At 35.0% G+C, this 17,516-nt stretch overlaps 1 protein-coding gene across 1 annotated transcript; it reads right to left on the minus strand.

The window, feature by feature from the left end:
* Positions 1-1,043: 1,043 nt before the first annotated feature.
* On the minus strand, positions 1,044-15,446 carry Gmfb (glia maturation factor beta). Its single transcript, XM_005337960.5, has 7 exons — positions 15,288-15,446; positions 10,857-10,953; positions 9,497-9,546; positions 8,910-8,959; positions 8,351-8,433; positions 6,743-6,816; positions 1,044-4,756 (listed from the first exon to the last, which is right to left on the minus strand). Exons 1-7 carry the CDS (start codon positions 15,288-15,290, stop codon positions 4,685-4,687), a joined length of 429 nt encoding a protein of 142 aa, XP_005338017.1. The 5' UTR covers positions 15,291-15,446; the 3' UTR covers positions 1,044-4,684.
* Positions 15,447-17,516: the final 2,070 nt, after the last annotated feature.

Genomic DNA, 17,516 nt, shown 5'->3' on the forward strand with positions numbered 1-17,516 from the left:
TCTCTCTCTCTCACACACACACACACACACACACACACACACACACGTGGGGGCTGGGGAGGGATGCAACCTAGATCCTGCTTTTTCTTCCCTATCACTGAATGAGGGTAATCTCAGAACCTCAGCAGGAAACTTTCATGAAGACTAGGGGCAGATCTCAAGAAGTGAAGAATGAGAGAACTTTCTGTTTGAAAACTCCCTGATGCTCAGCAAAAAGGTCTTTAATCTGACATGGTTAAAAATGTACTGTATAAGAATATAATATCCACTCAGGGTGTTCCTCATGCAAATGAATTGGCCCATATTGTGAGGTTAAATGCTTACAAATGCTTTTCACTGCCAAAGAGTAAAAAGGACAAAAAAATGTAGTTTTTAGTGAAGCTGAAATAAATTTAGGAGCTGGCTGTTTCAGTAGTAAAATGGCCAAATTTGAGAAATAAGGAAGATATAAAGATTTCTGGATTCTGACAATTCTCCAGAATGCATAAACTACTCCTTTCTACTACACATAGGAATGTATAAACTACTCCTTTCACAACCAAAATCAATTGTGACTATTACTACATATTTAATCACAAAGAGTATTTGGTAAACTCTAAAAACATGTAAGTAGTGATTTGCATTCATTCTAATAGACACCTAATAAACATATACCATGTAGTTCAGTCTGTAAAAAAAGATGAGTATTGAATGGATGTTTAAATAGTTATAATCTATATTCAATAACAGACCCTTTAATCTGATTGCTTAGCAAGTACACAGACCTGACTTCTAATTCTCCCTTTCAAAGTAAAGATGCATAATTTCAAACTCTCTCTGTCCCAATAGCATTCATTGACATTTTTTTCAAACCAATCATTTTAGCACCAGTCTTTGAGTTTTGCAAATTTTCATAAATTGGCAAGTGATTTCTGTTTGTTTCTCAGTTTTCCCCAGATACAGTAAACTGTTGAGACAATGTGTGGTTTAAACAAGTTGAGCAAGGTAGGTATCAGTAACACCAAAGGGGTGTAAGAGGCAAGTAAAAAATTAAAAACTAGAAGTACTTTCATGTTAATGTTTTATTTAAACCAGTACAAGCACCATGCTTAACAAAAGACTGTCCAAAATAAACATGCAGTATGAACTAGCAGAGACTGAAACCACAGGTTAAGAAGTTGTGCCAATTGTTGGTTTGATTAAACGTTGACAGAGAACTGTTAAAATTCACAAGACTAAACCATTAATGTTTCAAGCCTCCTGAATGAGATTATATTGGACCATCTAAATAAGTGGGAATTGCCCTGGCATGTTAGTGATCTCAAATAATATTCAAGTAATTAGATGTGTATGAATTATACTCCATAAAGCAAGAAAATACAGTTTCTATCACAAGCTTAATGTAGTTGTTTTACACATTACAGGAATGTGATCATTTATTTGAAATGTCAAATGGCCTAACAGGAAACAAGTTTCTCAAGGATATTCAACTTGGGACCATTGGTTTTATGTGGCCTAGAAGATTATTTACATTCTTCCAGAAATACAAAATAAGATTTGTCCTGAAATGTTTGAAACACTTCTTCACATAAATTGTAAAGGTTTAAAACTTCACAGATTCCAGTATTACCAGTCTGTTAAACAAATAGGGAGTGCAACCATACCAAGAGTACTTGAATTGATAGAATATGAGTTATTCTCTACTTCCACCAAATATCAGCATTTAAACTCTTATGAAAATATCTATTCATCACTAGTCCACATATGGATTAATGACATTACTTGAGTTTAAAAAGTAGTCCGTACATTTTTTTTTTAATTACACCTTCCTTAATATTTGTATGGGTTAGGGGAAAAAGCCAAATTTAATTTGGCCATAAATTCCCCTAACTGGAAACGTTTAGTTAAAGTGTCAGACCAGGATACAGTTTATGGCTACGTTTAACTCCTGAAAATAGGAGATAAAAAGGAAGGGAAAGTGCTGACAGACATTTTGCTACACAGATTCTTCAATGACAATAAAAATTTAGCAACACCCTCTTAAACAAGAGTATGTTTAACTGCACCAGGCATTTAGTAAACTTTTTTGAAATAGACAATTCAAACATTTATTTTAGAAGTGAATTAAACAAAAACGGTCATTCAACCAACTATTTTTCCTAACATAATTCTTTAATACCAGAACAAAGTGAATACTATTCAAAACTCAAGACATTTTGGAATTTCAGCATAGTAACCTGAGAACAATTTTCTTCATATATCATTATGTTGCCACAAAAACCATACTGTGATTACTAGTTGTTTCTATTTTGACATAAGATGCTATGCAGAACTTATGCAAGGCCAATAATTTCAAAACTAATGCTGACTTAGAACACCATGAAGGAGGTTCCCAGGAAAAAGTTGCTGCCAAAAAGGAAAGATTAAGATTTAAGGCTGAATGGGAATGGCTATACCAGAAAGATACGGAATGTAAGAACTGGAATTATGAAATCTGTAGTAACTATTTGTAGGAAGACAGAAAAAAGAAAAGGGAATGTACTTTAAAAGAAAAATGCAAAATTTAGTTAAAGGGAAACATAGAAATATCTGAGAAAATTTTAGAGCATGGAATTTATAATGACTCTATTGGATAGACAGAATAAAAAATGTTCTACTGCTCTCCTAACGTCAACCTGTTGTCTTGGGAAATACATGTTATTAACAAGGAGAAAGACAGGCTCAAAGCAGCACAGTTTATCACAGCTCTTTGCTCCTGTTAGAAACTAAAAGAATTAAGAGTTCTGTGTATGGAAGGTCAATATTATCTGAGATTATGGAGGACTTCCATATTTTTTAAAAAAAATTAGGCTAAAATCTTAAAAATGAAACAAGGAAGCTTATTTTAAAAAATACATTCTTGCAGCACTAGTGTTTCTTACTAATGCAAACCAGATAAAACAAAATCTCACCTCCCTCTTAAAAAAATTAAAACCACTCTATTCATTTGGATTTCGTTTGCATTTCTGGAGAATTATTAGTTAAGTTACTCGATACTAAAATAGCTGTTTAAAGAATTCTTAAACTTCCTGCATGAAATTTTCTCTCTCTGAAAACCGAAATAAAGGAACTGTTCCATTTATTAACCAAAACGAATACCTACTCTAGCACTTTCCCATTTCCAACTTGTCAATGCTTCCTGACTTTTAGATTAGTGAAGCCAAACAGTTGGGAAAGAAGATGCTCCATTCAATATTGTGAAAATTCCAACTATCTTTCTTTCTTTGTTAAAGTTGGCACAGAACTCTCAAAAATAAAATGCAAATAATAATATGAATAGAAAATATGCCAACATAAAAAGAATGCCTTTGCTAATCTTGAAATGACTATGCTATTCTTAATATAAGAATCTACTCACCAAATTTGGTTAAGCTTCTTGAGTCTCTAGATCTTTTATTAAATTACTATCCAGCAGTTACTTATGTTTGTTTTTAAAGTATGCTATACATATTATGATTCTTGCTTTTTCCAAGGGTTCCCTTTTTTTTTTTTTAAAACATGACTGGCTTGGCTAACCAAACAGATGACCAGTTTAGACTATCTTCTGACATTTGGGATTAAAAATGTGATTTCTGTTGATGGGTTATTAAGTATGACCAAAGTTTTAAGATAAGCAACTTTTACATATGGCACAAAACTAGTCACAAATATACCCAAAATTACAACTCTCAACTGCCATATTTTCACCAATGCAAGCAGATAGTTGGAATTTTAAAAATAAGAAGTTGATTTTATTACAAATTTTAGATAAACACATTAGAAAATTGTTTTATTTGGACCCTTTAAAAAAGTATTAATTTCACCAAATCTAGAATACTGGCAGTGTAAAAGTTCTAAACTAACTTTAAAGCTAACAAATCAAAGGCACAGTATTAACACACTTAAAATAATTAGTGTTCACAAGACATTAGGAGGTGCCTTATAAATGAAGTGTTATTAACCTAGATTCAAAACTATCTAGAAATGACAATGGGGAATGAAGCCCTTGATTATTACAACCTAACAACTGTAAAGACCAAGATGCTATTTTCCATAAGAAGAAACCTAAGAGTCATAACTCTATCAAAAAATCGAACTCCTAGACCTAAAAATGAATGATTGATGAACATAGTTTCTAGACTTGATTAAAAAGATATAGGAAATCAAGAGGTACAAAATTGATGAAAAATGTACTCGAAATGTAGATTACACTATAGTAAATTACTATTCATGGCTCAAAATTAGGTCAAATTAACCCCAAATTAATTTCAATGCTTTGACAAGTGATAATATGCTATTTTCATATATAAATTGCTAATATCCAGTATTTGTCAAAAGGAGGCAACTGTTGTCTAGCACAATCTAATACCCACTTTCCAATGGTGTCTGTAAATAGTAACAAATTCTGAACCATAAGTTATAGAAATTAGTCACAAGAGTGCAAAAAGTCCTTGGAGAAAAGTAGCCCACCTAACAATTACAAATATAAGGAAACACTTTACAAAGTTTCATTACTATGAAGATGATTTCCTCTTTGTTCAAATTTTGCACAAATGAAGAATTTTTCTTTACTGCAGGAAACAAACTGTAAGTAACAGTGCATTTTTTAGGCATAAATAAGTATTTATGTCTGGTTCCAGTATAGTCAGGTTAATACATAAATACTTTAAAAACATAGAAGTTCACATTAGTGGAAAAACCCAAGTTTCTCACGTAACCATTCTTCAGTTAGGTCTTCGGTATTTCTTATTTCGAATACCTTAAGAAAAAAAACTTAAGTCACATTTCTGACATTTACACAATATACATTATAAATCTGAGTATTATATTAAATACCAAATTTTGCTTCCTTCATATTGGTCATGACTTAACTTACATAAATTAGATATACTTTTTTTTTTTTTTGCGGGGGTGGGGAGTGTGTACCAGGGATTGAATTCAGGGGCACTTGACCACTGAGCCACATTCCTAGCCCTATTTTGTATTTTATTTAGAGACAGGGTCTCACTGAGTTGCTTAGTGCCTCACTTTTGCTGAGGCTGGCTTTGAATTTGTGATCCTCCTGTCTCAGCCTCCCAAATCACTGGGATTACAGGTATGTGTCTTGGCGCCTGGCAAATTACATATATTTTTTAGCAGTACTTAATTTCTTTTAAAAACTAAGTATTCAGTATAGCAATCAAGATGAGAGAAGACAAACACTGTAAAATAGCAGTTCTATAAAATTTACTCATTAGAAGAGACACCCATTTTAGTATACACAACTAAAATCAGTCATGAACTGGAAGAACATACCATGAGTCCTCCATGATTTGGCAAATGGAAATACCAGTTGTAGATTGTTTTGATAAGAATAGAAGGGAGGTCCATAGCAAGAATTTGAATTAACACAGGCCCAGAAAGTATAATGGCTATGGAGAGACAATATATTACAGCAGAATGGATGGGATTATGGATCAGATGTGAGTTTGAATCCTGGCAACCCTAGGCAAAGCATTCAGCCTCTGAACCTGTTTTTCTTATTTATAAAATAGAAATACTAATTAGCCACAAGGGCTATAAGGATTTGAATAGAGTATTTATAAAAATAACTTGTAAATTGTAATGTCTCAACTGTAGCACTTTAGAACACACAAAGGATTATAAAAAACTTAAGACTAAGGCTACTAACAGAATTTTTTTTTTTCTCTTAGTTTTGTTTCACATTTTATAGTGCTGAGGATCAAACCCAGGGCTTTGCACATTCTAGACAAGCACTCTACAGAGTTCCTCCTTAACCATCCAACCCCTTACAGCAACTCCAGAATGTTCCCAGCATAGAAGTTAGGAAAAAACAAAAATTGTGTCTATAAATTGGTAGTATCAATGATAATCATAAGGGCTGGAGAGAAAAAGCAGATGGCACTTAAAGACAATCCCAAAATTAATGCTTAAGCACCTAGGGGGAAACACTGATACTGTCATTAAAATAAAATCAGAAAGAAAATATTGTTAAATATGGTCTTGATGATACAATATTCTATTTCATAGATTAAATGTATATACTTTTACAACTCAAAATAGTATGTGGAAACTAAATCAAGTTTGAGACAAGTACACCTTACCTTTAAGCTTCAAAAATACCATAAAAGAATGGAGATATATTATATATTAAAGCAAGTGTCTCATATACAGTTAGCTACACAATACAGAATTCCAGCACAGAAACCTGAATGCTGATCTTTACCTATTAGATATTACTTTATGGAAGATAAAGAGCTTGCAATAAACTTAATAGTTCCACTGGATTTTCTAAAATTGTTCACATTCTGAATATGATCTCTTGTATTCAACTTATTGAACAAAAAACACATTTTGGTTTAAAAACTACTATCATTCTATTACATAAAGAACCAATCCAATACAAATTAATAGATGAGCAAAAGCAAATCTAGTATAGTAGAGGAAGAAGGGGAGTGAGGGGTGAGGCAGAAGGGAAAAGAGGGCATCATGAACTGAAATTGATTTCCATGCATGTATGAATTTGTAGAGATGAACCCACTATTATGTATAATCATAAAGTTCAAATTTAAAAAAAGACCACTATCATTCTATTTAAAAATAATAAAGTTTTGCTAATTTACAGCTGTGATCAAAATAACCCTCAACTGCATAGAAAATACTCAACTATCTAGACTGCTTTAGTTATTGTCTATACTCTAAAGGAAAGTATACCATCAACAAACAAATCAAATATAAATTCTACCTTGGTTAGTTCAGCTGTTTGGACTAACTTATTCTTACTTCCCGCATACATCATCTGTTGTTCAGGCTTACATCCTGGAAAAGAGAGATTAGTATAGAAATGAAGTGTAGACTTTGAAAAAAATGGTGAATTTTCATTACTTTTATTTTAAACAATTACATACTTAGTATTTCCTTAACTTTTGAGTTGAGAAAAAGTGTCTTCTAAATGTACATGGGCTATATTTTGAATCTTATTTTTCATACTACCTGCACAGACACAGCTATAAATAAGTCCACATATAAGCAAAAAAAATGATTGTATACCTTTGTAGATCTTGACTTTTAGAGCCTTGCAAATACTTACAAATAGTGTTTAGCACTATTTCTTAAGTTTGACACTAAATATCAAGATCAATTTTATGGATGCTTTAAATACATAAATTTTGAGATGGTGAATTATTGTCTGGTTATGTATTAGGTTAAAAATATAGTATATTTTAGAGGTTAAAAATACAAATAATCAAGTTTAGAAAAGAACTCAATAATAATGGAAAAATTCAGATGATAATGAATTTCTTAAATACTATTCATTTATTTATTATTTTGCAATACTATGGATGGAATCTAGGGCCTGGCACGCACTAGGCCAGCACTGTACCATTAAGCCACATCCCCAGCCCAATCCATTTTATTTTTATGTGGTGCTGAGGATCGAACCTAGCACCCTGCACATGCCAGGCAAGTGTGTTACCGCTTGAGCCACATCCTCAGTCCACATTCCATTTTTAAAAAAAATATATTTTTAATTGTAGATGAACAAAATACCTTTAATTAATCAATTTGTCTTTATGTGGTATTGAGGACTGAACTCAGTGCCTCACATGTGTAAGAAAAGCACTCTACCACTGAGCCACAACCCCAGCCCAATCCATTTTAATATCCAATGTAAGCTACTCCAGGATCACTTTCAAGGTGATAGGTACATCACTGCTGACTACTATTTAAAAGATAAACATAAATATACTATTATTTTTTTTGGTTTTTAAAAATATATTATTATTACCACACAAATTTCACATACTTATAAACAAGATTAAATAAACAAGATTAAAATAAACTTCTGAAATCTAAAAAGTGTCATTATATGCCATAATTATTAAAATACATGTAAGGTTTGACCCAACAATTATACTTCTAGGAATTCATCCTCAGAAAGTAAACACATTCTTAGAGAAGATGTTTTGTAATACCTTCTTTCTAGGTATGCACAGAGGTGTATGCAAACACACAGACACCTCAATTTAGGTTACTCAACAATTTAATCTTTTTAAAAAAGCATAAAATCTGTCTAATAAAAGATGGTTTAAGGCTGGATACAGTGGCATATGCCTGTAATACCAGCGGCTTGGGAGGCTGAGGCAGGAGGATTGTGAGTTCAAAGCCAGGCTCAACAAAAAGTGTGGCAAAAAACAACTCACTGAAACCTGTCTCTAAATAAAATACAAAATAGGGCTGGAGATGCTGCTCAGTGGTCAAGTGCCCCTGAGTTCAATTCCCAGTACCAAAAAAAAAAGATGGTTTAGTTAGATCAGAGGCAAATATACATTATTTAAAGAAATTTACTTACCAACAGGACTGGAGAAAATAAAGCACAGAGGATATGAAACTCTTCCATCATCATGTTGATATTTATAACTATATACAATGAAGGTTTTTCTCAAGTTAAAGAAACTAAAGTCACTGCTCTGAGACAGGAACTTACCAACACCAGGGGAGCTACTGAGTGGCAAATTAATACTTTATTAATTTAGGTCACACTATCATTATTGTCCTTCTACAAAATAATAAATGGGTCTCAAAGGTAAGTTTAAAAAATCATGTAATTTGTCAAAAAGAAATTTATTAAAGTATGGATTTGATATAGATTTTTTTCTTAATTTCTATTGTACATACATTATAATAGAGAATTATTTTTAAAAGAAAATAATTCACCCCACTAAGACATCAACTTTTTCATTTTTCTTAAAGTCTGATCTGTACAGACATATTTTAATTCAGTTTTGATCATGATATAGAAGGAATTCTGGTAAAACATATCTTTTGTAAGTTTAACAAATGAGCTATTTATAATGAAATTCTGACCACTAAAGAAAACAAATCACTCCAAAGCATTAAGAAAAGGATATCGAGGTTGTCGTTCTGGTAGTTCATCTTTAAGTTCATCTGGTGAAATGCCCTAGTACCGTAGAGAAAAACAACTTTTAAACATTTCCTTTCCCATAAGTCTTTAGGAGATATGCTAAGCCCATTCTAATAATAGTTATTAATTCATTAGCACATGCCAGAAAACAAATTTACTTTCAATTAATAGCTAAACATGGGGCTGTTTATGTTCCAACTGTCAGGATAACCCCTCAGAGGAAATATCTCATTTTAGAAAAACAAGTTAATTCATTTCACTCTAAATTACTTAGTAACTAAATGCTTGAATTGTAGGATTTTAGTTTTTAATTATTACCTTAAGCTGACTCACTTTTTACTGGACATAACTTCTACCCCTTATTAAAAGGGATTCCATTAATGCCTTAAAGACAGTTAAATTAGCTAGAAAATGCAATACACAATAATTAATCCATGCTTTTCATGCACAATGAGTATGTACTTAAAGGAGATTTAGAACTTGTTTTAGAGGTATGTTTAACTAATATAAAGTATCTTTTGAATGACAGTAATTGTTTTACTATAAAAATTGTATTTAGCTTATTGAACAAACCTCAAGTTCCTCATCCAGTACCACCAGGCGTTTATCCTTGTCAATCTTCACTAAAATAAAAATACAATATGAGTAAACTGTGATTCTAATGTGACCTTGATCTAACCAATGCATGCATTCTCAATCATTCTTGGGGCATTTAAAATTTAAACACTGAGAAACACAAGCATAAAACTCATTCATAGTTTTAGTTTATGGTCTATTTGGTAACTTTGCTTTTTAAGCAGTTAGCTTTTACACTTTACCCACAATTTTCAACACCTAGTTTGCTTATTTAGAACTTATGTCAACTCTTTACATTTACTGTGTATGTGAAGAATTCTGTAATTCAAACAAACTTCCTAGATAAGGTCCAAAGGTAAATGTGACTGGTCTATGGGCAGGGTGGTTAGAACTGCAAGGAAGAGTGGACCTGGGGTCAGGTCAGGAAAGAGAAACCAGCTTCTCCAGAGTCAGGATTTCATGCTGCATTATCATTAGTCTGGGAAAGTAAACTATAAAATAGCACTGATATCCATATTAAAATACATCTGACATAATCAAAAGTCAAATCAAAATACGTTTAGATAACTTATACATTTATTTTTTTTAACTAGTCTGAAGAGCTGGTTATGTGTGGTTTTGCATGAATTTCACAGCAAATCCTATGAAATACAACGTGGTCTCAAAATCACTTCACCTTTTGTGGTAAAATAGTACTAATATACACATTCATTTTTAAGAATTATATGCTCACATTACAGAAATTATTTGTAACAGACCAGAATTAATGACAAGGTATCACCACTTCTGATTAATTCACACCTGCCAAGTGCATCTCTGTTAAGCATAGTCTATATAGTTCTACATTTTCACACCTTTTACCTTTCTAAATCATTAACTACATATTAAATATTACGGATGAATACAAGGAACTCTGCACAGCTTCACATATAGCTCACAGTGGAGAGGCAGTCTGTGAATTATCCTTTCCATTGACAGAAGATATTCACACTTAAAAGCACTCTCCATGAAACCAGAATTCAGTTCTAGAATTGGAATAGTGCCCAAAGCCACTCTGAACACAATGATAAACTTTATCATTCTAGGTATAGGCACAGATTTCTTCCAGGCTTTTAGTTTCCCAAGAAGGATGGAGAGACCAGTCACTACACATGAGAATCCTCATTCCCCAAGTGAACAAGAAGATCATCTTCTCCAGAGCTGGGTACATTGGCTGTTTCTTAATTTTTAAAGGTAGGGGTAAGGGATGTAACAAATGGAGCAACACTACTTTCTAAAGGTTCAGTTTATTCAACACAGCTATAAGATAAAAACAAGCTAAGATCATGTAACTTGGAAGCAATCACTTTTAGCTTACTTATAATGGCAGCATTGTTCGTTTCTTTGCGAAAACGAAACTTTCTCAGCTTTTCCACTAAATCTTCAGCAACATCACAAACCACCAAAGACTCGCTCTATAAAAGAGGAAAAAAAATAAAATGCCATGACCTCAATAAATGTATGTTAAAGACTTTCAAATTCACCCATCTTTGGATTTATATTGTTTAATTATACACTTTTGTTCACCTTCTATGTAGGATATATTTTAACAGTGTCTTTGGTTGATAAATTTTTAAAAATCAGAAACAAAGCCAAGTGCAATGGTGTATTCCTGTAATCCCAGTGCCTTGAGAGGCTGAAGCAGGAGGATCAAAATTTGAGGCCAGCCTAGGCGAATTAGCAAGACCCTGTCTCAAGATAAAAAATAAAAAGGGCTGGGATGTAGCTCAGTGGTAGAGTGACCCTGGGTTTAATCCCCAGTACTAAAGTGGGGGGAAAAATCGGAAACATCACAATATGTATCTCATCAGAACTTCCCATCAGAGGAAGGGAGGGAAACAGGAAAAGTCAAGGGTCACCATGTGCTTTTAGATAAGGCAAGCATCATGTTTTCACATTGTGCAGGAAGAACAGGAAAATATCTTATAAATCATTTTTTTAAACAAAAATAACAAAAGTATAAACACAAGTCCTAAGAGGAAAGATGAATAACATTTTATATTTTAATTGACTATGAACATGTAAAATGAGCTAATAAGATGCAAAAGCAAAACCAGATGAAACAAAAATAAAATTTTAAAGAACTGTTTAGAAATTATGAAGAAATATTAGAGAAACTTGCTCAGAAATCTGGCCAGGAAATGATCAAAGGCACTCTTCTTTCAGTGGTACAATGCATTACTGCAAATAATAGTGAAAAAATATTTTTGTTTTTGATATGTAAAATATCAAACACATACAAAAGGACAAAGCAGGACAGTGACACCTATGTATACCACTCAGTTTCAATCATTAAACTATATTTCATTCAATACCCTCAACAATGCCCCTGCAACCTATGACACAACAAAGGCCAAAAGTAATTTCACTTGGAAATGAGTTTTCAAAGACAGCCTCAGTAACTTAACAAGGCCATAAGCAACTTTAGTGAGAACCTGTCTCAAAATAAAAAAATATTCAGAAAAGGGCTGGGGATGTGTCTCTGTGGTTAAGTACCCCTGGGTTCAATCCCTGGTACCAAATAAGTAAATAGATAGCAACATTATCCTACCTAAAAAAAAAAAACAGACAATAATTCTAGACTCCAATATCCAAATAGTCTTCAAATTCCCTCTTTGTTTTAATTTTTTTAACAGTTGGTTTAATTGAGTCAGGTTCCATACAGGTCCATTCACTTTAGTTCATTTCATATATAGGTTTGTCCCCCTCCCTTCCTCCTCCTTGAAATGCTAAATACACATCTCATCATAACCCCAAAGCATTAAAGCTTCCAATTTTACAGTAAAATAAAAAAATAATAATAAGAGCCTATTTGCTTGATCCTGTATTGGGTAAAAAACAGCATATCCTAAAGCAGAAAATGGCTTTCAATTTTAACTGCCTTTTAAATTCAGAACAATGGTAAATCATAAGGTATGATATATACCATAGGGTATGTTAAAATACAATTGGAAAGTACATCCCATCAAAGTATATTATCCAGTAAATAACAATCACGCGGGGATTATGGATTTCCAACCTTTTCATTCTCTTCAGAGATGCTAAGTCATTGGGAGCTTCCTGAAGATAAGATTTAATCCTACTTCATTATTATTCTCTCTTTCAAGAAAGATCACAAAAATCGGAAAACAAAAATTTCTATTCTCTCTTTGACCAAAGGCAGAATCCATTAATGAAACTAATAAACACTTCAGATTTTTGTTTAGGCAAAGATCAATTTATTGTGAAAGTTTTATCCTCCAGTTCTGATGCTCAGAGCTGCTTGTGTAAGCTTAACATACTAAAAAATATGCTGATTCAACCTGTATAACTCATTTTTGTGTTTTTGCCCTTCTCAAAACCACAATAAGGCCCAAAATTCCTTTCTACAAGGAGGACTGAGGCTTGTCCAACTCTAACTGCTTACACTTAGTAGAAGCATTTACAAAGGAGTAAAATGTCATTAAAAAAAAATTATATGGTAAATGTTACCACACAAACACAAACTAAAGTGGAGAGTTGAGGTAAAGTGTTCATTTATTTGTTTATCCATATAATGAATATTAAATTAGTGCAGTACTGTGCTATATGCTAGAGATATAATCATGTAAAAAAGAAATGAAAGATATCATCCCTTTCCTCAGGTAGCTTATATCACAATCTAGGAGAGAAGGAACCTACACCAAAGGGTCAGGCAAAAATATGTACACTTGTACAAGAGCTAGAAAGGAGAGATACACGAGACTATGAGAACCTGTGACTGGTGAAGAATACTATGGTGATAGGATGATTCCCTGAAAAAGCATCTGGAGGACTAAAACTACCTGTGCAAAGACCTGATTCAAGTGAACTCAAGCACAGACAATGAGCAGGAACATGCTCCAGGAAGAATTGGGTCATATTAAGTATTTTGCTTTCTATCTCATAAGTAAAGGGAAACCAATAAGGTATTTTAAGTAGGATAGGAAAGGAAAACACAATTATATTTGCATTTTGAAAAGATCACATTTGCTGTGGTATGCAGGAAACAGGCTGAGAGCCAGGATGATTACAACAAACCTAGTTAACAGTCAAGACTAGTCCTAATGAGAGATAAAAAGTAGTTCAGAGAAACTGAAAAGAGTAAAGAGAAGTGAATAATGCTAATAACTGCTAACATATATTAAACACCATGAGAATCACTGTCATATCCTTTACACAGATTTCTCTTCATGCTAGACACAATTTCATGAAAAGAGTAGTTATTTCCAGTTTTGCAAGAAAGTAAGGTTAGGACAGAGTTAAGTATATTCCGCCAAATTATGCAGCTAATGGGGCCAGGATTCAACCTAGGCAGCCTGACCTTTGGCCTACTCTCTTAATCATTACAAAGGAGCTGATGAATGGATTGGGTATGAGGTAAATGAAATGGGTAAGGGAAAAAAGGGTTATAAAAATGTCTCCTAAGCTTCTGGTTTGTATTACATACTGAATGGCCCAACCTCACTGAGTTGCCAAACAGTGAGTCAAGACCAGATTTGAGGCAAAATAACAAGAAGAGTTCCTTCTAGACAAACTGAGGAGACTTTGAGGCACCAAAATGGTGAAAAGTTTCCAGGGATGTTAAAAACTAAGCGGAATATAATATCTGGACTGATCTCAGAAGCATGGACTCAGATACAAGTTCACATATCATCTGAATATAGGTGATACTTGAAGCCATGAATGTAGGAGAAAGGATACAGAATAGAAAAGTAAAGATTACAATGGAGTCTGGGACTCCTACATGTACCTACTGTCCAGGGAAAGGATAATATGCATAGGAAGCAGATAGACCAAGAGGAGAAACAGGAAGAAAACCAAGAGTTCTGTATTCCATAACACAAGAAAAAAGCATAAGGGAAAAAAATACTTCAAATACTGGAGAATGTCAACATCCTGGAATGCAGCTGAAAGGTCAGAAAAGATAAAAACTTAAAAGAATCCAATGGATTCAGTGACCATGACAAGATCTACTCGATAGAGTGGGTGGTGACAAAGAGTGGGAGGTCAGAGAGACAGCAGTGTTTTTTTGATGTTATTTCTAATGAAACTAGAGCTTATTTAAAAATCCAATAGGAAGGATCCAGAGGATCCTTGATGGCAATTCATTTAATTCTCCACTTAATTTTTATGCTTGGAGGGAGCCATCGTCCCCTTACTCAACAAAACTAAATTTCTGACAGTTACTTTACGGTCAAGCGACAGAGCCTTGGGTCATAAGATTTTCCATAGCCTTAAATCGGAGAATGCATGCATAAGGAGAAATGTTCAGTGTAAGATAGGGGAAGGGGAAGACAGAAAGAAGCTAAGGCAAGGCCGAGAGAATGTAATCAGATTCGAGACCTCCTTGCAAACGCCGCAAGGCAGAAGGTACAGGGGGCTCCAGAGCTCCTTAGGCCTGGCCCTCCCCAGCCGCCGTCGAAGAAACGCTGGCGTTCGGGGAGCCTGCTGCAGGGCCAGACCCCCTGCCCCTCCGACCTTCAGCTCAGGAGCTGGAGCCCTCCAACGGGAGGGGTCCGGCGAAGAAGGGCCTCTGCCGATTGTGGCTACAAGGCGGGTCGACCCCGGGGCAGGATGGAGGATGCTACGCGCGGCAGTAGAGGCAGCGGAGGCCAAGTTTCTGAGTGGGAGCAACCGCATGCAGCTGGGGGGGAAGCGGCCGCTGTCTGCAGCGACTGATTGTAGAAAACAGTTAAGACCGGCGGGCTGGCCCAGCCTTCTGGGCCCTGCTCTCCCCACCGCAACTCACCATTTTCCTTCCGGCCGGCAGCAACCCCTCGCCTTCTCTCGTGCCCCTTTAAGAATGGCACGGCAGCCGCCTCCCTTCCTGCCCCGGCGCCCAGCAGAGCCGCCCCCACCTATCAGCGAGGTCGCAGCTGCTCGGCACGTGACAGCCGACGGCAGGAGGCGCGGCTCAAAATTAACTAGAACGCGAGCGCCCACTGCTCAGCCTGGCTTCAAGCGTGCGCCAGATCTTGATATCCTTAAACTTCAACCTTTGAGAGCAATTTCAAAGTGACAATATTGAGTCAATGATTTTATTGGTAAATGTGTACATTGGTCACAGCTTACCTCCCAAATTTAATCTCCCTCCAATCTAGGCACACCCTCCTTCCTCTGACACTCTGCAGAATTCCACCTCTGACACACCCTGGCCCACCATTCTACTCCCTTCTTCCAGGGCTTGGTTAATAATTTTTTTTTTTTTTTTTTTGGTAACAGAAACTGAACCCAGGGACGCTTTACCACTGAACCACTTCCGCAGCCCTTTTGAAAATGTATTTAGACACAGGGTCTCACTAAGTAGCCTAAGGTCTCACTAAGTAGCCTAAGGCCTCGCTAAATTGCTGCAGCTGGCTTTGAACTCAGATCCATCTGTCTCAGCCTCTGAGCTGCTGGGACCACAGGAAGCTGGTTAATACATTTCTTTACCCAATAATATTTATTTACTGAAGTATGGTTGAATGATGATTGATGTTTAAATGGGCACTCTTATGGGCCACTGCCTAATTGTACTTTGAAAACTGAGGTGCCATTTTCTATCCTGGTTAGGATGCTATTACAGACCTCTCTACATCTATTAAAATTCAGAGAATGTACACAAAATATGGTGGATCTTACTATATGTAAATTAAAGATTCCGTTTTTTAAAGTGTAAAACAAAATAGTCTGTGGAGGGCAGAAGCAGAATCCAGAAAATTTTTAAGGATGTTATTGTAGTAATCTAGGGGAAGACATGACTTGGATGCAGGTGGATACAGTGGTTTGGTGAGAAGAGCCTAGAGCCAATACAGATTTCTGTGTTACAGTTTCTCGGTCTCAGCAATATTGATATTTGGGCAAGGTCAATTCTTGGTTGTGGGTTAGTACACTCTGGATTGTAGGAAGGTTAGCAGCATTCCCAGCCTCTACCCACCAAAGACCAGTAGACTCTTCTTTCCCAGTTTCAACATGCAAAATTGTCTCTAGACATTACCAAATACTGAGTTGAAGAGAAGATCACTCCCAAATGAGAACCACTGTTCTAGATGAATTTCTTAGGTTTTGGGCCATGGCTTGGGCAACCGATGCTCAGCATCTAAGACCATGAGAGTTTGTTGTTGTAGTTTTTTACTAGAGCAATTTGAAAGTTCAGTCTATAAAGGACTAAACTGTTAGGTTCTGTGAAAGTGACAATTTTTCACAATTCCTGTCACCTATGGCATCAAAAGCCAAATTGGTACATTCAGTTTCATTGTGTAGTGATTGTCTCAATGTTTGAACCTCAAAGTTATGACCCATTATATTCCTATCTATTGATATTTTCAAAATTGAGGTAGATTGCCTTCTAAGAAAGAATGTGAGATGTAAAAAGGCCATATGAATGGAAAAGTTGTCAGTTTCAAGAAAAATATATCATGGAGATAATAATTTTTAAAAACATGCTAATATTCTTGCATTCTTTTATGGGACTTTCTCCTTGGTCATCCAGAAGCACTTATCAGTCTCAAAAGATAAATAGAGATAAATAAAAAGAATACAAAAAAGAGAGAGAGAGAGAGAGAGAGCTTTTGACTTCAAAAATAAGATTTTTTAATCTCAAGAAACACAATTATCTTGAAAAAGCCAGACACAGTTAAGAAAGGTTTTATGAAATTTTTAAATTTCAGGGGCTGGTGATGTAACTCAGTGGTAGAATACAAGAGATCTAGGGTTCAATCCCTAGATTGAAAAAAAAAAAGAAAGAAAGAAAAAACAGACATTGATAACATGAAAGAGGCTACAACATAAGGAAAGTCAATGGCAAGGAAAAACCTTTCACTTTTGATCTGGTGGAGCATGAAGAGAAGCAGATAGAATAAGAACAGAATTGTACCTGCCAAGGGGAAAGAAGAGAGAAGATCCTAAGGAAGGGTAGTGGAGAACCTAAAGAAAATGAAGCTGATAGTCTACTTTCCCTGTAAGAAGGTAGAGGACCCTTGAATTTGGTCCTGGGCAG

Source organism: Ictidomys tridecemlineatus, chromosome 5 (assembly GCF_052094955.1).
Source record: "Ictidomys tridecemlineatus isolate mIctTri1 chromosome 5, mIctTri1.hap1, whole genome shotgun sequence".
NCBI classification, from domain to species: Eukaryota; Metazoa; Chordata; class Mammalia; order Rodentia; family Sciuridae; genus Ictidomys; species Ictidomys tridecemlineatus.